Source organism: Bubalus bubalis, chromosome 21 (genome assembly GCF_019923935.1).
Source record: "Bubalus bubalis isolate 160015118507 breed Murrah chromosome 21, NDDB_SH_1, whole genome shotgun sequence".
NCBI lineage: Eukaryota > Metazoa > Chordata > Mammalia > Artiodactyla > Bovidae > Bubalus > Bubalus bubalis.
In genome coordinates this window covers 50198297-50221406 of record NC_059177.1, presented here as the reverse complement: position 1 = coordinate 50221406, position 23110 = coordinate 50198297, and the positions used below count along the sequence as shown (strand labels likewise).

Below are 23110 nucleotides of genomic sequence, written 5' to 3'. Positions count from 1 at the left end.
ATACGCAACTAATAAGGAAAGCTAGTAAAAATGTATATGTGTTTATAAATGAATGTGAATGTTTCATTAAGTTCAGTAATTTATGTCTAGAATCCAGAGCTCTGTCTTTCCTATGACACATTGTATTTCAGCCACCAGAAATAGTTGTGAGGAAGAAAAATTATTTACTTAATGCAGTTTCCTAAGCTGCATTACAATTTTAGGGGTTACTGGATACAAAGATAAGTGGAGAACGTGGTACCATTCATAGTTGTAAATGAATTATATTATAGATTTGTAGGGAGAATGAATTACATTCTTTCTATACAATAAAATTATATAAAATATTGAATTTATAATTCAATAAAGTGAATTATATTATCAATTTGATAAGTGGAGAAGGTGGTACCATTCATAGTTGTAAATGAATTATATCATAGATTTATAGGGAGTTAATTTTTTATAGCCAGTGTAATAAACACTGATGATGATATTTTAAAAACTTTTGCATTGTGTTTGCAGTTAATGAAATGCTATAGGAATGTGACTTACGGCTGTAGTTTGTGTATGGCAAAGAAATCTTACTTTTAAAGTTATACATTAAAAAATATTTATGCTCCAGGGAATTCCCTGGCACTCCAATGGTTAGAACTCCATGCTCTCACTGCCAAGGGGCCTGGGTTCAGTCTTTGGTTGGGGAACTAAAATCCCACAAGCCTCTGCAGCATGGCCAAAAAAAAAATTTATGCTCCAATTGAAACTTTTGTTACAAGTAAGTTTTCTTTTGGACTGGCAGTCTGCAGATCTTCCTGTGCAAATTCAACAGTTATTTTATTATTCTGAAGTTTGGGGTTCCCATGGAAAATTTAGTTAGAAAAGTAAGTGTAAAAGTAAATCCATGTAACACTTAGTAAAGCTAATTTCGTGAATAAAGGGATCTTTACTTTCTGCTTAGCAATCTTTAAAGCAGTGGTAGTGATGCTGGTTCAGAGAAGGCAGTGGCAATCCACTCAAGTACTCTTGCCTGGAAAATCTCATGGATGGAGGAGCCTGGTAGGCTGCAGTCCGTGGGATTACTAAGAGTCGGACTGAGCGACTTCACTTTCACTTTTCACTTTCATGCATTGGAGGAGGAAATGGCAACCCACTCCAGTGTTCTTGCCTGGAGAATCCCAGGGACGGGGGAGCCTGGTGGGCTGCCGTCTGTGGGGTTGCACAGAGTTGGACATGACTGAAGTGACTTAGCAGCAGTAGTGATGCTGGTTATGTTTTTCCTTTAAAAAAATTAAGGTCTGGATCAATGGTCAACAGGCTGCAGCTTGTTTTTGTTTGACTGGAACATAGCCCTGATCATTCGTTTACAAATTGTTTATAGTTGCTTTCATGTTGCAGGGGCAGAGTTGAATAGTTGTGACAGAAACTGTAAAGCCTAATGTAATTACTGTCTGACTCTTCATGGAAGAAATTTGCAGATCCCTAGTCTAGATTAGTGCGTTTGTACTTTAATGTTTAAAAATCTATTCTTTTACTTATATTTATGGATAATTATTTTCTGCATAAGGCTGTTTACACTGAGCCTTCAGAGCTAAAGAAATAACTTCAGCTCTATTGCATCACTGAAAAATTTTTTTCAGAACATTTTTTTCTTTGAATCTATTATATAAAATTGTATTTCCCCACCTTAATTTTAGTTTAAATATAGTCATTACATGCCATTTTTTAAGGTCTTTGACCAGAGAGAGGCATAGTTTATATAGCATAACTTTTGGGAGGGGACTAATTTGGGTGAAAAAAGATATTTTGCAGAAAAATGATTTTGTATTTATTTTAACAACTTGTCTTAAAAATTTGGTTGAAAATGATTTTCATAGCCACTGCTGTTTCATAACTGGTAGAACTGTTTCTTGAATAGTCTACATAAAATACAGTTCTGAGAACCCTAGTATAGTGATTACTGTAGATGTATTTGATTTCAGTTTTATCTGGTAAGGTAATCCTTAGGGTAATATTCAAAGACAGTGTTGTATGTGTTTTGGTCAGAGAACATGTAGATTTAGATAGCTCAGCACTCAGCCCATGAACGTCTGCTTAGGCTTAAGGCTTCTACAAGCTAACTATTGGGATCTGGATGATTTTAAATATGGGTGACACTAGAACTAGTGGTAGTGTCTTAATTTTAGCATTAAGTTGTATTATTTATGAAGCACATTTAAACTTGCTTCTCTTATGATGAACCCCATACACATAAATAATGTTAATATTTTTGTGTTAATGAAGCTAATGGAAGTTATGTTCTGAAAATCTATTAAATATGTATCATTCTACTGTTTGGGTTACTATTGTTAAATTTCTGTTACTCCAGGAAAGGGTTTGGCATTGCTCTTGAACTGAGTGACCCAGAAGCAGTTGTCTGTTGAGTCTTTCTATAGCAGTGTAGTCTGAGTTCAGAAGGGTCATATAATAGAACCTATATTTTCTGAGAGGAGAGAACTGAGTGGAACTTGATCTCTTAATACTTTTGTTTTGCTGCTGAATAGCAGGTAACCACTCAGATCGTTTTATGTTTTCCTTTTTTATGCCCTCCTCTCCCTTTTTCAGCTCAAGATCCTAGGTACCTAATTGCCTATTTAAATTCCCTGTCTTTTACCAAAGTCAAAACATATAAAATGGTCTGGTGCTAGGTAGTGTGAAAGATAGGGCCAGTTCTTATTTAGAACTCAGTTCTCTTGAGTTCTGTAAACTGAGAATGTGAATTTAATACTATGTTTTAAAATATATTGTATTACCATGAAAAATTAGATGAGGCATTAGAATCTAAAAAATCAGCTTCTTCATTTGGGACCTGGGGATAAAGCATGAAAGCCTAATGCTCTCTCTAGGTCCCTTTCAGCATTAAGCTTCTGGATGCTGTTGCTTGGTTTGGTCAACTTACGCATGCTGTGTGGCATGATTCATGCTGCCTTCTGAGATACCCTTGAGTAGTTAATAATAGGACCCAGGTGAGAGCACTTCTAGGTGGAGCCACTGTGGAACTGGGGTTTAGATGCAGCCAGGGGTGATGCTTAGCTGGTGAACACTAGTGTACTCCAACTAGTGGCTTACAGCCAGTGTTTTCTTCATTTTGGGCCTGCATCTGTTCTGATTGGGTGGTGTCCACTCTGTAGCTGTCAATCAGATATTTTGGAATGTTACTCTTGTTTGCACCACCAATGAGAAAGACACATCCTGAAACCTACTGTATAAAATTTACAGCGCATTGATTTTTCTGATGTATAGGAATCATCGTGTTGATCTTGGAATTCTAAGTTCCCTGGCTGTAGGAAATGGAAATTTTTGTAGAGTGTCACCATTGCTAGCTTATCTGGTGTTGCGGATTTTCCCTGTTGCAGGACTGGGTGAAAGCTTTTTCTGCAGCAGTCATGTTGAAAACCTTGTGTTGACTTTCCTCGTGTTCTGAAATGGGAACTTAAAAGTTTACTCCGCCACTTCGTCTTAAAATAGCAAAACATTGCTGTTTTCTGCAGATCTAGGACCTTGTTACAGAACTCTGCCAAAAAAAAAAAATGTTTACAGAAGAATGTGCTGTGATTAGAGAAGAATATGCTGGTGTGTAGATTTCAAACTCTCTGGACAATATGAATAACACTGTCTTTGTTTCTACAGTGGGAGCCAAGAAGAAAGGTTTGCTCCCGGGTGGAACAGGGATTATCCTCCTCCTCCCCTTAAGAGTCATGCTCAAGAGAGACACTCTGGCAACTTTCCTGGCAGAGATTCACTTCCCTTTGATTTCCAGGGGCATTCGGGGCCTCCCTTTGCAAATGTAGAGGAGCATTCTTTCAGCTATGGAGCTAGAGACGGACAGCATGGTGACTATCGAGGAGGGGAGGGCCATGGACATGATTTCAGGGGGGGAGATTTTTCATCTTCTGATTTCCAGAGCAGAGATTCATCACAGTTGGACTTCAGAGGAAGGGACATCCATTCTGGGGACCTTCGGGATAGAGAAGGGCCACCTATGGACTATCGGGGTGGAGACGGTACTTCTCTGGACTACAGAGGCAGGGAGACATCTCACATGAACTACAGAGAGAGGGAGGCTCATACTGGTGACTTTAGAGGTAGGGATGTTCCTCCTCCTGACTTCAGGGGCCGGGGCACTTATGACTTAGATTTTAGAGGGCGGGATGGAGCCCGTGCAGATTTTAGGGGAAGGGATTTATCAGATTTGGATTTCAGGGCCAGAGATCAGTCCCGTTCTGATTTTAGGAATAGAGATGTGTCTGATTTGGACTTCAGGGACAAAGACGGAACCCAGGTGGACTTTAGAGGCCGAGGTTCAGGTACTAGTGATCTAGACTTTAGGGACAGGAATACACCACATGCAGATTTCAGAGGTAGACACCGATCCAGGACTGATCAGGATTTTAGGGGCAGAGAGGGAGGACCTTGTATGGAATTTAAAGATAGGGAGATGCCCTCTGCGGATCCAGATATTTTGGATTACGTTCAGCCCTCCACACAAAACAGAGAACATTCTGGTATGAATGTGAACAAGAGAGAAGAATCTGCACATGACCATACAACGGAAAGACCTGCTTTTGGCATTCAGAAGGGAGAATTTGAGCATTCAGAAACAGGAGAAGGAGAAAAACAAGGTGTAGCCTTTGACCATGCATCTCCACCAGACTTTCAGAACAGCCAAAGTCCTCTTCAAGACCAGGACAAGTCACAGCATTCTGGAGGTGAACAACAGAGCTCGGATGCTGGTATGTTTAAAGAAGAAGGTGGTCTGGACTTTCTTGGCCGTCAGGACACTGATTACAGAAGCATGGAGTACTGTGATGTGGATCACAGAGTGCCCGGAAGCCAAATATTTGGCTATGGCCAGAGCAAGTCTTTTCCTGAGGGCAAAACTTCCCAAGATGCCCAACGGGACCTTCAGGTATGTTAATAGAGTGGACTACTGTTTTGTCTTTTAAGATTTTATTTATTTACTTATTTATTGGTTGTGCTGGGTCTTTGTTGCTGTGCGGACTTTTCTCTAATTGAGGAGAGCGGGGGGCTACTCTTTAGTTAAGGCTGTCTGGCTCTAGAGCACAGACTCAGCAGTTGTATGAATGGGCTTAGTTGCTCTGTGGCATGTGGGATCTTCCCAGATCGTGGATTGAACTCATGTCTCCTGCATTGGCAGGTGGATTCTTTACTACTGAGCCACTAGGGAAGCCCTGGATTGCTTTGTTGAGTTTTGCTTCTTCTTAAGACTTTTCTGAAGGATGAAGTATAGAGTCCATTAGTCCTGGGTCTTACTTTATACAGCCATTAAAAAGCAAGATTTGTAGTCACGAATGGAGTGTATATCTCTAGAGAAAGGGCCCTCAGTTCAGATCATATTTTTGATGTGTATCTCTTCATTATCTCGCTTGATGGTACTGATTTAAATGCCTTGGGATAATTTAGTTTGAAAGTATTTGTCTTTGGGAGTTGGTTCTCTCGTCTCTTACATAGTCAGGCCTTGTGGCTGTTTGGGGTTCATTTTCTTACTTAAAATCATTTAGAGAATATCTAGGATAAGAGAAAATACTTAGGAGGAGGCAATGTTAATGTTGCAAATATTGAAGCTAACTTAATTGACTTAAATGTTGATTTTCTGTATGTCTAATATATAATCTAATGTACATATAATCTTAGAATTATGTTTGCAGTTGGACATTGAAAACACTACTTTTAAAAATAGGTGTTACCCATCTCTATTGCAGTTTCTGTTATTTTGGACAGTAATTCTAAGACAAGCTGGTTAGATATTTGGTTAAAAAATGGATTTTGAGATTGTTAGAACTGGATGGCCATATAATTCATTATTCAAGTCAGGACACTTTCAAGAGTAAAAGAGGACACTATTTGTAATTATGCTCGGACAGTAGGTGTGGTCAAGTAGTTGTAGGAGACTTTTTTCCCAAAGGTTAAACCCTTTTTATAACTTGAAATGGAGAAGAATCAGAGCTGAGACTTTTGTACATATGGAAAATGCAGATTTCTCTGATTTTGTACTATTAAGTTATATCATCAGATGACACCCTTTGATTTTGTTCTGGAGATTGTTTATCAGTAACAGCTTTGATAAATGACATCTGGTTTTATTTATGTGCTGTTTTCTCATTCAGGAAAAGAAAATTCTAGTTTTGAAAATCTAGTTGATTTTTTTTTTCCTGTTTGTAAAAGTCCCTTTCAATGTTGTTTCTCTTCGTTTTCTGCTTTACTATTTCAAAATTCCTGCAATGAGCATGGATCTTAGAACACTTACATTGTAATGATTTGAAATAAAATTTGAGGGGAATTCCCTGGTGGTTTAGTGCTTAAGACTCTGCTTTTTAACTGCCAGGGACCGGGTTCAGTTCTTGGTTGGGGAAGTAAGATCCCATTTTTTTTTAAAAATCAAATTTTGGAATTCAGAAAAAGAGACAATTATAACTTTTTATATCTTAATATGATGCAAGTCATTTTGATTTTTTTTATCCTGAGTACCTGTATTTCATGTTGTTTCATTTTGCACATTAACATGTATTTTTTTCTGAAATAAGTTTTTTTGCTTTGGATTAAAGGATCAAGATTATAGGACTGGCCCAAATGAGGAGAAACCAAGCAAGCTTATTCGATTAAATGGGGTGCCTGAAAATGCCACAAAGGAAGAGGTAAGGCTCTTGTTCTTTTTTCTCTTTCCTTTTCCTTTCTTTTTTTTTTCGGTCAATTAAAAAATTTTAAAGACTTTTTATTTTGAGAAATTGTAGATTCACAGGAAGGTGCAAAGAAATCCTCAGGGAAATCTTGGTTATCATTCACCCAGCCTTCCCCCGCCTATAGAGCAGTAGCTAAACCAGGAATGTAGCTTTAGTGTAATCCATAGAGACCCTGGGATTTCTTTGGAAGGAATGATGCTAAAGCTGAAACTCCAATACTTTGGCCACCTCATGCGAAGAGTTGACTCATTGGAAAAGACTCTGATGCTGGGAGGGATTGGGGGCAAGAGGAGAAAGGGACGACAGAGGATGAGATGGCTGGATGGCATCACTGACTTGATGGACATGAGTCTGAGTGAACTCCGGGAGTTGGTGATGGACAGGGAGGCCTGGCATGCTGCGATTCATGGGGTTGCAAAGAGTCGGACACGACTGAGCGACTGATCTGATCTGATCTGATAGAGATCATTCATATTTCACCAGTTACTAAGTACTCACTGAGGTGAGGTTTGTTTATATATATATGACAAGTGATTGCTGTCCTCAGACCTGATAATCATCCTTGAGGGGATAATCCAAGTGGGAGGGAGGAGGGTTGGAGTGCTTACATAAAGATGCTGTTTATAGTAGTAAAAACTGGGAACTTTCTAACTCCTCAATGTTAAAGAACTTGGTAACTAAATTATGGATGACCTTAAGGAAGAATTTGGTCAGAATATACAATTACTAGAGCAAACAGAACTTTACTCTGTGTTAGGCATTGTGTGATACTTAAAAGCATTAGTTCATTTATTTATCACAACATCCTATGAAACAGGTACTCTTTATTCATTCATTCAAAAATGACGCACCTTTGTATGCCAGGCAGTGTTCTAGGCACTGAGTGATACAGTAGTGAACATTATAAAGTCACTGCTTCCATGGATAGTAAGAAGAATAAGCAGGAAAAAAAAATTCAAGCAGTGATGAATGCTCTGAGGAAAACTAAAGTAAAGGTTTAGAGCATCACTCGGGTGCAGGCGGTGTTAGATTGGGTAGGTAGGGAAGGCATCACTGAGGAAGTGACATTTGAGCCCAGGCCTGAATGCAAGTAAGAGAACAGCCCATTTGAAAATGGGGAAAAGAGCTGACCAGGCTGAGGGAGTTTAGGGACCATGGCCCTGAATAGGAATGAGCTCATTGCATGATCTTAGGTTTAGAAAATGAGACTCTGGGTGCTGAAAGGTTGCACAGCACATGAGGAGGAGAGACTTGGAATATTGGCAGTCTCATTTCAGAGCTTGAGCTCTTGAGGTTATGCTCCTCTGCCTTTTTTTTTTGTACTTGAGAATTTTTGAGTAGTTATGTTCTACTCATTGAATAGTTTTGGAATGCCTGGAGTGTACTTGGCTTAATTTGTCCTTTGTAAAGTAATCATTGCTTTAAAGTTGGTAGAATAAAAACCACTAGGGAAATATAATGTTTAGTATTTGATTATGATGTATGTCATTAGTGTGCATACCATATTCTTACAGATTCTTAACGCCTTTTGGACTCCTGATGGCATGCCTGTGAAGGACTTGCAGTTAAAGGAGTATAACACAGGTGAGTTTCATAACTTGCATGCAGCCTTGGGTTAGGAAGAGTCTGTCAGATCTCTGCATCTTGTGTTCCTCAAAATTTTTTTTAAGAAACCACAATTAAGATTTCCAGAAGCCTCCTGTTGATGCCTTCAAACAACAGCCAGCTATACCCTTAGCTGTAGTTCTTTGTGGATATTTGTCCACTCATGGGTGATGAGGATGTATGTTCCAGTACTTCTGAGTGCCTATGAGATACAAAGTGAGTGTTGTAGAATTTGTCCCCAAATATATTTTATGCAATTAAATCATTAAACTTGCTGCTGATGTTCTTCATGGTGGTGGAATGTTTCTGTTTGAGCTGGGTAAGATTTTAATTACCTTACTATACGTAAAACTTTACGTTTCGTTGCTTCAGCATGGAAGTTTCAACTTGCCAGAGAAATTGTACAAGTGAGTAGTTTCTTGAGATTTTAGTCTTTTTCGGAGGACAGAGTCCTGCACCAGCTATTTTGTTGAAATCCATGAATAGATCCAGAAGACCTTTCTTTTTGACCTCTGCTCTACAGATTAGATTTTCAGAATATCCTCCTAGTATCTTAGAGTACCTAATTTGGTCAGTTTCTTCAAACCTTATTATAGAAAAAGTAGTCAAAAGTGAAATGCCAAGCACTCAGGGTATTGGACCAGTATTTTTAGGACTACCCAATAGGAAACAAATAAAGGTAATTTTAAAGTGGTCTATTTTAAATTAAAGAAAGTAGAGCATTAGTCTTTTCACAAGTCTTAGAATCACAAGTCTCAGTAATTCATGTTAAAGAACTCTTCAAGTAAGAGCAAGCCATATTTTTGAATATATAGTTTACCTTTAAACAGTTCACCATGGAATAACATTTTTGCATTAACTAGATTACTTCTTCTGATTGGTTTTACAGAATAAAACTGTCCACAAAAATTTTGGTGCTTGAAATAATCTGGTGTTTGTGTTAAGTACAGACATTGTTTTCCTGTAATTTGACAGTGAACTCAGGAGCATTATTTCTCAGAAAGCTAATTATTTCTTTGTTTGAAATATGCCAACTCTAAATTTGTGGAAGTATGACTAAGAGTAGGTATGTTCTCAAACACAACTCTTTTTGGGATGAGGGGTATGTGTCTCATAGAGACTTTCTTGATTTACTATCAACTTTGGAAATTAAAAATAGAATTTATAGGCTGCATTTGCTTTTTGACTCACAAGGCAATAACCTCAGCTTTGATCTTATTTCATGAACTGTGCTTTCGTTAAATATTGGTATTTAGGAAAAAGATATGTTTGGTATTTAAATAACAGCAATTTTAATCCTTCATTTCTTTAGTACTCATTGACTTTCTACATGTATTGTCAGATTTATTAGCAGAGTAAAACCTACATTGATCTGTAGGGTTCACAGAGGAAGTCCTTAAATTTTCTGGCTCTGGCAGCTATTAAAATCATAATTGGCAGACCATAGACTGATACAAATGTGAAATCATTCAGGACAATAGTTTAAAAAAAATCAGTTTTCAGGAAATTCTGCCTTTTCTGGCCATTTTAATACATGAAGTGATCAGTTCAGTTCAGTCGCTCAGTCGTGTCCAACTCTTTGCGACCCCATGAATTGCAGCACGCCAGGCCTCTCTGTCCATCACCAGCTCCCAGAGTTCACTCAAACTCATGTCCATCAAGTCGGTGATGCCATCCAGCCATCTCATCCTCTATCGTCCCCTTCTCCTCCTGCCCCCAATCCTTCCCAGCATCAGAGTCTTTTCCAACGAGTTAACTTTTCGCATGAGGTGGCCAAAGTACTGGAGTTTCAGCTTCAGCATCAGTCCTTCCAAAGAACACCCAGGACTGATCTCCTTTAGAATATATGCATATATGAAAATGTTGAACGTGTTAGTTGCTCAGTCATGTCATTCTGTGCGGTTGACTCTGTGACCCCATAGACTGTAGCCTGCCAGGCTCCTCTGTTCATGGAATTCTCCAGGCAAGAGTACTGGAGTGGGTAGCCATTCCCTTCTCCAGAGGATCTTCCCGACTCAGGGATCAAACATGTCTCCTGTATTACAGGCGGATTCTTTACCTGGTCTGAACTACCACAGAAGCCATCGTATTTGTATAAGTGCACGCATACACGTGTGCGTGCGCACACACACACACACACCATATTTATAGAAGCTCACAAACACACACACACACCCACACGTATATATACTTTTTAAAATGAAAGAATTGAAAGGATTGGATTACCAGTCCCATGTTATCCGTATTGTATCACTGTATGGCAAGTAGAATGAGCTTTTAAAATTATCAGTCATGTCATGTTATTCCCCTCCCTAAAACCCTTTAACACTGTTCCATCTCAGTTGGAAGAAACTCCCAACTTCTTGTTCTGACTTAACACAGTCCTGCATGAGCCTGCCCTTGGCTTTTTGTCTGACCTCATTACTTACACTCTTTACCTTTCTTAACCATGCTCTAGCCATCCTGAGCCTTCTCTCATCCTTGACCATATGGACTTATTGCTTTGTCACAGCCTTTGCACTGCTCTTCTCTCTGATTCTCATTTTCTTTGGGGGTTTAGTTCTTGGCTTCAGTTTCAACTCTAAGAGGCCTTGAGTCACCATCCAATCTAAAATCATTCCTCAGTCATTTTATATCGTATTTTTGTAATCGTAGGAGTTATCACTTAGATATTTTTCTCAGTGCTTTTGTGTGTTTTATTCCTCTCATTGGAGAGTTAGCTTCATGACAGTAGGAGCCTTGTTTGGCTTGTTCCCTCCTGTTTCCCCAGTTCTTGACTCTCTGCCTAGCCCAGATGAGTTCCCAGTATGCATGGAATGAATAGTGCGGTGTATATGGAATAATGTATTTGGAGAGCCCCTGTGGTCTCCTTTCAAGTGAGGAGACCCCATGGCACTACAGGGTACTTTAGGTTTTACAGCAGCGCACTCTTCCTGAGTGCTGAAGAACATGTCTTGAGACAGTCAGATGTTCTGAGAACTTTAACATTTACCTGTTCAAAGAGTATGTCTGAATTTCTGTAGAAATGGTGTCTTTTATAAACAGCCATCAAGTTTTTAGGTTAGGATAACCTGCAAAGACCATGTAGGTTGGATGTTGTTCATAAGAGGGGGGTTGTGGGGTAATGTTCATCCTTGTAGTTGATGTATTGGGGAGCTAGTCTGTAACAGAGAAAAGCTTAATGCCTCTTCACTGACTCGAGTAATTATCAGCTTAATTTTTGTCTCATTTAGAACTGTGTAAGTACAGGGCCACAACTTTTATCTAAATCCGTGGGGTCAGATGAATTTATTAATTTTTCTGATTATAGAAAGATAATGTGGTCCAATAGCTTATATGTGAATTATATCCCCCAGTGGAATGTGTATAAGATAAAATATTTCTGTAGAAAATGAATATTCTCACTAAGAAGACTTAAGAAAGACTATAGAGAGACTATAGTATAGGTCAAGATGTATCGCCAAGTGACTTCACAGAAAATTTACTGAAAAACTTGACACTTAGGAGATATTTAGATTTTGGAATTTCAGATAATGGATAATGAACCTATACCTGTTGTATACATTTGAATTTTTCTATTGCCAAGTGCAGATACAATAGTAGCCCTATTAATTGTAAAATACCTTGACTTATATGATTACATTTCTCGGGAAGTATCAACAATGAAATGTCTTTTGGTGACTGGGCAAACAAACTCTGGTATATACATACTATGGAATACTACTCAGCAGTAAAAATGATACTATGCATGCAGGTATTGCATGCACAAAGCAAGATGGGTGGATCTCAGAGACATTGTGTTAAGCGAAACTGGGCTCAAAAGGCTACATACTGCAGTAAAAAGAAACAAAAGTACTGATACATGCTACAACCTGGATGACCCTTGAAAACTTGATGCTCAGTGAAAGAAGTGAGGCGCAAAAGACCACAGTATTGTCTGCTTCCATTCATATGAAATCCAGAATAGCCCTATCCATAGAGACAGAAGGTGGATTGGGTAGTTTGGTGGTTGTCAGGGGCTGGAGAAGAGGGAAATGGGGAGTGACTGCTTAATGGATATGGGATTTCCTTTTGGGGGTGATGAAAATGTTCTTCTGGAACTAGATAGTGGTGGTGGTTGCATAACATGGTGAATGTACTTAATGTCACTGAATTGTACACTTTATGTTTTGTGTATTTGATCATAATTTTAAAAAAGACTCCATACTGTATGATCCTATTTATATGACGTTCTGGAAAAGAAAAATGACAAGAATAGAAAATAGTGGTGCCAAGGTATCGGGGGAGGAGTTGACTGTAAGATGGAAGCTTGAGTGAATTGACGGGCATGATGGAACTGTTTTATATATTGATTGTAGTAGTGGTGAATCAGTGTTAAATTCACTGAAGTTGGTACTACTGTGGCTATGGTTATGTAAGAGAACATCCTTATTCAGCTCGGTGAATGCTTGACGGTAATGATTGGTCAGAGAGATCAAATAAAGTGACATCCTCTGAGTGTCAGAGAAATGAAATTAATCAACTTTTCATGAGTATTATAGGAAATGATCAGACAAGAAGTAGAGAAAAATGTGTACAAATAGACCTGACCTTTTTGTGTGTTTTCTGGAAGTCTCGTTATACCTCCATTCCAATGCATATTTTTTAAAAAAGAATATTTTCAACCTCTAAAAATGTAGTTGAGTTGTAAGAATTTGTAAATTCCCAGAGAGGAGCTGTTTTCTGTACAGGAGACCTTTGGAGGCCTTTAAGTTTGGAGATCTTGGAGGCCTTGGTTGTTTCAATTTTAGTATGGGAGAAATGTCTCTATTTCTTACTAAGAAAGGGCTGCTGTGCCTTCAGGGAGTTTTAAAATGATCTGGAGTACTTTGTTGTTGTTCAGTCGCTAAGTTGTGTCCGACTCTTTGCCTCCCCATGGACTGCAGCACAGCAGGCTTCCCTGTCTTTCACTACCTCCCAGAGTTTGCGCAATCTAATGTCCGTTGAGTCATTGGTGCCATCCAACCATCTCATCCTCTGTTGCCCGCTTCTCCTCCTGCCCTCATTTTTTAAAAATTTATTTTAATTGAAGTAATAGTGGATTTACAATGTTGTGCCAACCTGCTTTCCAGCAAAGTGACAAATGTGTAAAGTTGTACACATAGCCATTCTTTTTTTAATATTCTTTTCCATTATGGTTTATCATAGGATATTGAATATAGTCCCCTGTGCTATTCAGTAGGACCTTTGGGACCTTGTTTAGATAACATTTTAAAAAATGAATCAAATGTACCTGAGTGATGGTGACAGGGTAGGAAAATCATTGCTTAATGAGTGAAGCTTAAGCTTCATTAGGTTTTTCCTGGTAACCTTGCAATTGAATTTATGTCACATTATTTCCTGCGATTGCTTTCCTCCAAATCAAAGAAAACAACATTAGTCCTGTTATCTTTTTTTAAAAAATATAAATTTATTTATTTTAATTGGAGGCTAATTACTTTACAATAGTCCTGTTATCTTATCTCACACTTCAAGCTACAAAAATTCCTGGCAGCAATGTGTGAGGTTATGTGTGAATTGGAGGTTAAATAATATTTGTGATGTGTTTCTTCAACCTGAAAGTGTTCGTTCAGTTTGTGATGTGTTTCTTCAACCTGAAAGTATTAGTGCTAACTCTGGAAGTAATATACTGAATGAGTAGATCCTCTCAAGAAATTTTTATCAGAAATTCTGACAGATTTGACTTTAGTTTCTAAAACTATGCAGTGGTGTTATGTTGAGGGAGTCAAGTTTTCTGTTCCGTTTGTATAAGTACTTCTATATTTGTTAGAAAATTAAAAATTTTCATTTTAGCTTTCAGATCAATATCAAGTCCTAGAACATGCTCACCTGGTTTATCAGACAATAAATATGTTTGACAGTGTACAAGCAAATCTGATGAAAAGCTTTGGTAAACCTTAACTAAGAGTAGTCTCGTATTTTGCAATGGGTGCATGGAGGACAAGTGCTGCCAGTAAGTTAGCTGATTACAGTGGTATTTGCAGTTGAACTTGACATAGGGGGCAAACCTCATGTAAATTGAGAAATGGAGGTCTTAACGTATTCTGGAATGATGTCAGCAGAAAGCAGTGTATGCCTCTGTGTCGTACAGGCAGAGAGATGATGAGAGATTTTATTTTCTCCTCCCATGTGAAAGGCGTTCAGTTGTGTCCAACTCTTTGCGACCCCATGGACTATACAGCCCGTGGAATTCTCCAGGCCAGAATACTGGAGTGGGTAACCTTTCCCTTCTCCAAGAGATCTTCCCAACCTAGAGATCAAACCCAGGTCTGCTGCATTGCAGGCAGATTCTTTACCAGCTGATCCACAAGGGAAGCCCAGGAAGACTGGCGTGGGTAGACTATTGCTTCTCCAGCATATCATCCTGACCCAGGAATCGAACCAGGGTCTTCTGCATTGCAGGTGGATTCTTTACCAACTGAGCTACCAGGGAAGCCCTAACATCAATCAGTTCTGGCACTAAGTGGATAACTATAACTCAATCCAGTTCCGACACTAACTACCCAGAGTTGACATCAGACTCCAGATTTAAGGCCTCAGTTCCACAACTGTGCCTTCAGATACCAATCACAGGTTACCCATACTTCTGTTGGAGGTTCCCATAATCCAACACCCTCTTCAGGTTTGATAATTGACTAGAATGGCTCACAGGACTCAGATAAATAATTAGTTTATTATAAAGGAGCAGATGAAAACATAGATAGATACTTTGGTCTGGAAGGGTTCCAAGAGTAAGAGCCTCTGTCCCATGAAGTTGGGGTGTACCGCCCTCCTGTAATTTAGATACATTCACCAACCTGGAAGCTTTCCAAATCTTATGATTTAGAGGTTTTTAGGCAGTTCCATTATGTAGACGTTGTTGATTAACTCATTTGCCATTGGTGATTGACCCAATTACCACTCCCTTTTCCATTCCCTGGAAGTTAGGGAATGAGGCTGAAAGTTCCATGCTTCTAATGAAGTCTTGGTTTTCTATTGACCGGTTGCCATCCTGAAGCTATCTAGGAGCCCACCAAGAGTCATCTCATTAAGACAAAAGACTCATCACTCTTACACTCAGGAAATTCCCAGAGTTTTAGGAGCTCTGTGTTAGGAGACTGGAACAAAGACCAATATCTTTCTATGATACCACAGATGGAAATTCTACAGCTACCTCTGGCTGGTACCTGCTGCCTTTAGTTGGGCATTAGTTCTCTATTATAGGTCAGAGATGACCTAGGCTCGTGTTCTGGTCAGCATGAGTGTCACAGCATGCCAGTTGTCTAATAACTTCTGTAGATAACTAGTTCACTTTGGAATAGGTAAGTGGCTGGGCTAGTGTGATCTGCTGTCATCCTGAACAGCTTCCAGCTAGGAAGACATTATCTTTGTGGAGTGTTCCCAGAGCCCCTTGGGACATTGGTGAATTGTCCTTTTTGTACTAGGACCAAGGCAGTGGGGGCCATATTTTTCCTTCCCAGTCAAAATAAAAATACCTTTGTACCTGTGGGAAAATCAGATATGTTTTTAGTATACACTGGATGTCAGTGAGGAAATTTATCCCTTTAAAATTTTAGCAGCAACACAGAGGCAGCTGAAATCAACCCTGAATGTTCATTGAAGGACTGTTGCTGAAGCTTCAATATTTTGGCCACCTGATGGGAAGAGCCAACTCATTGGAAAAGACCCTGATGCTGGGAAACGATTGAAGGCAAAAGGAGAAGAGGGTGGCAGAGGATGAGATGGTTAGATAACATCACTGACTCAGTGGACATGAATTTGAGCAAACTTTGGGAGATAGTGAAGGACAGGGAAGCCTGACGTGCTGCAGTCCATGGAGTTGCAAAGAGTTGGACACAGCTTAGTGACTGAGCACCAACAGGGACAACTGTCTCATCTTTAGTCCCTAATAGTGAGTAGTGAAAGTTGCTCAGTCCTGCCCTACTGTTTGCGACCCCATGGACTGCCAGGCTCCTCTGTCCATGGAATTCTCCAGGCCAGAATACTGGAGTGGGTAGCTGTTCCTTCCACAGGGCATCTTCCCAACCAGGGATCGAACCCAGGTCTCATGCATTGCAGACGGATTTGTTACTGTCTGAGCCACCAGGGAAGCCCAAGAAAACTGGAGTGGGTAGCTTATCCCTTCTTCAGGGGATCTTCCCAACCCAGGGATTGAACCGGGGTCTCCTGCATTGCAGGCGGATTCTTTACCAGCTGAGCTACCAGGTAAGTCCCTAATAGTGCTTTGTAATAGAAGCACAGGAGTACTAACATGCATTATCTCACGCACCCCCGAAACCACCCTAGAAAAGAGTTAACCATCGTTGGTAGCTGGCATATGAGATAACCCAGGCTCAGAAAAATGTCTTGCCTGAGAGCGAATGGTGAATTAGCTATAGTTCCCTGCTTATGTACAGAACTGTAGAAATTACTTTCTTGTGTGTGCTTCGGGGATGATACTCATCACAAGTAATGCGGCATTGATGAGTACCATTGCCTGCCAGGTGAAAAGACCCTCCACAGTTAGTCTGGAATCATCTCTGCATGGGCAGTTTGCTTCAGCATTGATGCTGCTTCACTCGGGTGATCCTTTTGCCATTCCTGCCAGGTTAGAGTGTCCTTAGCTTGGAGCGGGGGTAGGTTAGAGTGTCCTAAGCTTGGGGAGGGGGGTGGTGGCAGTGGTAGTGGCATGAGCAGATCTTATTCCTATTCCTGATGGTTACTCTGTAGGTTTTTTTGTTTGTTTTGAAGTGAACAAAATTTGAACTAGATCATTGGCTCTATAAAGAGTAGTTATTGCCAGATAAAAAGAAATTCCTGGGGATCTAACATACAGGGTTGTGACTATAGTTAACTGTACCTTATTGTGTATTTGAAGGTTGCTTAAGAGTTGATCTTTTTTTAATTTATTTATTTTAATTGGAGGCTAATTACTTTACAATATAAGAGTTGATTTTTAAAGTTCCCATCACAAGAAAAAAAAAAATGTAACTATGTGTGTTGATGAATGTTGACTAAACTTACTGAAATCTTTTTGCAGTATATGCATACATCAGATCATCATGTTGTATCCCAAAAGTAATATAATGTTGTTTGTCAATTATAGTTTAAAAAAAAAGAATAGATGTTCCCTTTTTTGACTTAGGTAGCATTTTGAGATGATCTATGCTTATCTACTTGTCATAACTCCTCCATTAGACTCAGCTCTCTGAGGGCCAGGGCACGCTCCTCCTTTGTACTCACATAGTATTGTTAATGTCAGTGGAATTGAAGTGAGTTGAATAAAGGTGATAATTTTCTAAGAACTGTCAAGCTCGGCCCACAGAACCATCATCAGGATGAAGTGACCCTAAGATTGATTTTGGATTTTGAAAACTACTTGAAGATACAAACCAAAAAAAAATATCTATATATCAAAAATAACCAGTTAGTGTATATGGAAAGCTAGATAAAATACTGAACCATATGCAGTTTTCAAAAATTTAGCAAGTGATCATCAGTGCATATCTTCCTTGTTTTATGTGTTTTATTATAAACCAACAGTCCTTATATGCATGGTTGAAGGGGAGAGAATTGAAAGTGCTTTAAGATGTCAAAGTGATGGATTTCATGTGGGCCAGTTTCATTCTTCCCAGATTGTAGTTTGACATATAAATTAGATATTTTCCTAATGAAAGCTGCAGGTACATACTCAAATAAATCTGAGATTTTAACGGAGAGCAAAGTACCTGTTGGAAACATTCATGTAAGCCTTCTCTGTCACGTTACTTCCTTTGATGGGAGTTCAGACATCTGGATCAGTTTTGTTTGGCTTAGTAATGTCTCTAACCTGATAATATTTTACTTTTCTTCTAAATACCTGTATTCCCAGTAGAGTGGAATTAGGAAAGACAGACCGATAAAACTAAGTCCTCTTGAATTTCTATTAAGATTTTTCATGTTGCTTTTTATATTCATAATGCTTCATTTCCACAGAAAGAATACTCCTTGTTTACAGGGGGAAATCCCTGTGTTTTCTTTTTCCTCATAGATACCAGATAACATTTTAAAAATTTCTTTCCCCCTCTGCCTGTGTTCTTTAAAATCTTGATTCTTTTTTACATTTCATAGTTGGTATGTACATTCTGGGCTGCTTCCTAGTCAACCAGTACTCTCCTAATGGGCAATTCAACTGGACTTGTTAATGTTTAGTTGGGTTTTTCTAGATCAGTTTGAATATAGGGCTGCTTATCTCATTTGCGTAATTAAAAATCTTGGTGTATAAGTGTTACTAAAGTTGGGCCTGATTTAGACTGAGTTGTCTTGACTGGTCAAGAGCCGTGTTTGCTAGCATCACTGAGTCAACTTTTTTAGGGGCAGAGACTAAAGAAATTCTGGGTTTGGATATTACTTATCAGGGCTTTGTTTTCTGTATCTCGCTTTCCCCTAAGCACCTGTTAGCTTTTATCACAGATACTTTTTGGGGTACCAGGCAATCACATGATTAATGAAGATGGAAAGAACTGAAAATTTAATGTTACCTTTATAGATTTCTTTCCTTTGCTTTGTTCTTATCCGTCTCAGCATTGAAAAAAAAATATTAAGCATTCACATTTCTATGAGAAATATATACATTTAGGTTAGAAAATGGAGTAAGATATGCTTTTTAATAGTCATCTAAATAAGCCACAAAAACCCACCAGCCCACCAAATTTCTTCCCAACATGTGACTGAGGAGGAAAAGGTGATAGAGACTTTATTACTCTTTCTAAGTGAGAATCTGTGCTCGCTTCGGCAGCACATATACTAAGTGAGAATCTGTCTGTGGGGTTGTTAACACTGAGTTTACCATCTTGATGATTCCAGATGGTTCCTAGCAATTCTGAATGTAAGATTGGTTGGTGGTCTTCAGAACAGTCAGGTCTCCAAGTAGAGCGTCATCTTTGTCTACTAGAACTTTTCTGTGAATTGTAAAATTACATTTGTAAACTAAAGAAAAAAAAATCCCAATTATCTCATTATAACAATACAACCACTGCAAACATTTTCATGTACAGTTGTGTCACATTACATTATTTTCAGATTTGTGTATATTCACCTGTGCTTGCTCAACCCCTCTCCCTTGCCCCACACGGACCCCATCTTCCCTCTCATGGAGTGAGCATGAGAGGTGGGGGTGTGACCTGGCTGTGGCTTCAAGTGGTCTCTCCAGTTTCCTCTGAGTGTGAGCATTCACTGTTCTGGCTGTGATTCTGTCATTTAAAGTGATATGCTTTTCATACATTATGGCCCTTACACGCAAGCCAACCTCTTCATCTGGTGGCAGCCAAAAGAAAAGTGATCTCTTACGACGCTGGAGGAAAAACTGTCAGTGCTGGACTTAACCTATATTGAGAGATGGTATGTTCTTCACCTTCAGGTGTTCGAGTATATCAACAGAGCTTGGTTTTCATCTCCTATGCAGACTTTGGTCTCTAACCTCTGAGTTAGATGCAACTTCATTGTGTTTAATTCCAGTCTTTTTTTCTGTACACAGTTTATAATATATAATTGGTTTCATTTTTAAAGTTTTTAAAATACTATATTTCAACATACTAGATCAAGTATCTTACATTGTAATTTTTATAATCATCATTCACAACAGGACTTTTGGGTTTTTTGTCTTTTCAAAAGAATTTTGATAGCCATTATATTCAATTCAAGAGAGTGAATGCCTTGTAACTTGCACACTCGGGCCCACTTACAATAATGGTTCTGCCATAGACATTTCAGAATATCTGTTGTGCTCAAATTTTAGTATTTCTTAACCATAGGCATAGTCTTATCTGTGCTCAGACTTGTGGGGTCCTTTCTGTAATTGGGCTCCATAAAGTTTAGAAGTCAGGTTAACTTAATACAGTGCAGTGATTAATAGCACTCGTTTCAGTCTGGACTGCCAGGGTTTGAAACTTTGTATTGCTGCTTACCATTGAGATGATTTTGAGCAAATTACTTATTCTTTCTTTGACTACTTCCCCTTGATGGGTAAAATGAAGTTAATAATCTTTATGTTATATGATAGTCTTGTGAGGATTAACTATATATGTAAAATGTTTAGAATACAGCTTTGTACCAACAAGGGCTGAGTGTATATTACTTGGTATCATCACAGGTTTTGGCAGTTTATGAAAATCCTCTAGTACAACTATGAGTCTTGGACACACAAAATGACTTGGATCAAGATTGGGTACTTTTAAGTTTTTATTTGTTTATTTTTAAAATTTTAAGTATTAAATATTTTTTCTTCTTTCTCTTTTGACTGTACTACACTGCTTACAGAATCTTGGCTCTCTGACCTGGGATTGAACCCAGATCCTAGCAGTAAGAGTGCTGAATCTTAACCACTGGACTACCAGGAAATTCCCTAAACTAAATTTCTGTTTTTGTCTAACAGCCAAAGTTTCAGGCAGAGGAATTTGAGTGTTGGACTTGTGAATTTAATACTATATCTAAAGTACATTGTCAACGTGGAGTATCTCAGGATTGTATAGAAGCGCTATTAGATATCCCTTATGTCTCCTCTAGACTATCTTTTCCTTCCAGTGACATTATTATCAAAGTCTGTCCTTGAGCAAACTGTGAATGTTGTCATGAATCCTTTCTTTTTCTATACACAGATTCTGTGTGCTCCTCTGGGCCACTATAGTTACTTTTTTAAGAACAGAAAGGAGACTCAGGACTAGGCCAATTTGGTGTCAGTTCTCTGTGTTTTTCATTTTGGTAGCTATGAAGAGGGTTTGCTTTCCACACACGTGGATGCTCTTTTGATAATGTTCTGTTGAGGTAATCAACACACTTGAGAGAATGCTTGTTCCATGGCTGCGCCTTTCTGATTGTGGATGTGCATTTGAATGTTTACAGTAGATACTTCATGAGAAAATGCACCTTAGTTGCTTCTATTCTGCAGTGTTTCCCAAGAACATTCAGAGCCCTTTATAAAAAGCAGAGTGTTTTATGTGTGAGATGGTCACTGAATTTAATCAAGAAAGTCCACTTGAAAGGAATTACATAACAAAACAATTTCTGCTGTTTCAACAGGATATAGACAAATGCATATACTGTTTATTTTTAAAGTAGTTTCATTTATTCAAATAGTTACTAATCAGAGGAAACTGATTTTGTTATGGTAAGTTTAAATAGAGATTTTAGGAGTTCTGGTTTGTGTTGGTCAAAGCTGTAAAATACAGGTAGAAAGTCTCTGTCCATGGATGGTGGTGCTGAGATTTCTAGTAGCTTTCTTTTCTTCCTGGTTATTTCCCAGAATGCAAAGCAAGAATCAAATTGCACCATTGTAACATTTTGTAATGAACTTGAAGTATTTAACAAACCTAAAGTCACAGCTTTGCTGTCATAATAAAACATTTCAGGCTATTCATTTCTTGTGACAAGGAATCCAACCCATTTCACCAAATTTGGCCTGTTTTTAAGTTCTATTTTCTATTGCCCTAGTTTTATTGGCTTTTCTTTTCTTTTTTTTTTTTTTTTGGTGGCCTTTATTACCTTGATCCAGTGATACCAGTTTCCTATTATTATATATACTTTGTGCTCAGAATTGACCTAGGTGTCATGTGGTTTCTCTTTCCCTGAGTTTTATTTCTCATCTGAACAGATCACGTCTTTTTCTTGCTGTTCCATCTGCACAGTGTCACTCCTAAAGATGAGCTTCTTTATCCTGTGAGGCAGTGGAGGAAGTATGGAAGCCATTTGAGGAGCATTGCATTAACAGGTGTATTGTAGTCATATGGTGGCAGTATCAAGGAAATTATAGGATGGGTTAGTATTAGAGTGTATCGATTTGTAAATCCCATGACTTCCTGTTTCATGGGTCATGAGTGTCCACGATGACTATTTTCAGGAAAAAGGTGAAGAGTCTTGTAGTCTGATGGTATGTTTAATTCTTTAACATGTATTGATTACTAACAACTCCTGTCTCTCCCCAGCCTACCTGAGCTTTGTGCATAAGCACAATTTTGGACCCAGCTGTTTGTACTTATTTATGCTTTTACACCTTCTTCCTTTCATAAAGATTTTAGCTGGTTTATGACTTGAGTTGAAACAAGGAAAAAAAAAAGATGACCTGATATGGTCTGTCCCCTGCCAACCAGAAGCTTCCTGTGGTGTCCAAACAGAATAGTTGCCTCAGTCTGTCAGCACTTCAGTCTTTGAAGGTGGTTTCTGCTTGAAAAGTGGTGACTATTAGCATAGCTTTTGGATAATTGCTTCTCCTTCCTGTTTTAGGATACATTGTTTTTTTTTCCAGATACTTTCCTATTCTTGTTGACTTTGTTTTTCCAGAAGACTCAGCCTGTGGTTACAATGTTTCGGGTCCCCCTTTGAACTTTCTGTGGGATTACCCAATTCTGGGATACCCTCACCAGATCATCAGTGCTAAAGAGGGCAGAGGATCTTCTTGGTTAATAGAAAAGGCCATTTTGGAATGACTCTCTAAATCCAGAAACATCCAGACTTTTCCTTCAGTACTTTTTTTCTGTTTGGGGTAGCAGTACTTTTTTCTGCTTGGGAGGGAGGGGCCATTGGGAGGGCTTGTGTTTAAGGGGTTCGGAAACAGGGGATTTAAGTGTGTCTTTTGTGTTTTCAAGGCACTAACACCACTCCCGTCTGTATTTAAATGCTGTCCCCAGGTTACGACTATGGCTATGTCTGCGTGGAGTTTTCACTCTTGGAAGATGCCATCGGATGCATGGAGGCCAACCAGGTTGCTTTATACTTCGGTCAAATGATGCTGAAAGGATATA

General features: G+C 38.8%; 1 protein-coding gene across 5 annotated transcripts in view; it reads left to right on the top strand.

Moving 5' to 3' along the window:
* The window catches only part of RBM6 (RNA binding motif protein 6), an 89278-nt gene that overhangs the window by 14991 nt on the left and 51177 nt on the right, over window positions 1-23110 (top strand). For 3 of the 5 annotated variants that reach the window (XM_044933584.2, XM_044933582.2, XM_044933583.2), the window contains exons 3-6: window positions 3643-4921; window positions 6579-6668; window positions 8228-8297; window positions 22997-23070. In XM_044933584.2, coding sequence (XP_044789519.2) covers window positions 3643-4921; window positions 6579-6668; window positions 8228-8297; window positions 22997-23070 — 1513 coding nt within the window. Of the gene's footprint in view, window positions 1-3642; window positions 4922-6578; window positions 6669-8227; window positions 8298-22996; window positions 23071-23110 lie in introns of those variants that run through there. The other 2 variants (XM_044933586.2, XM_044933585.2) reach the window with 2 other exon arrangements.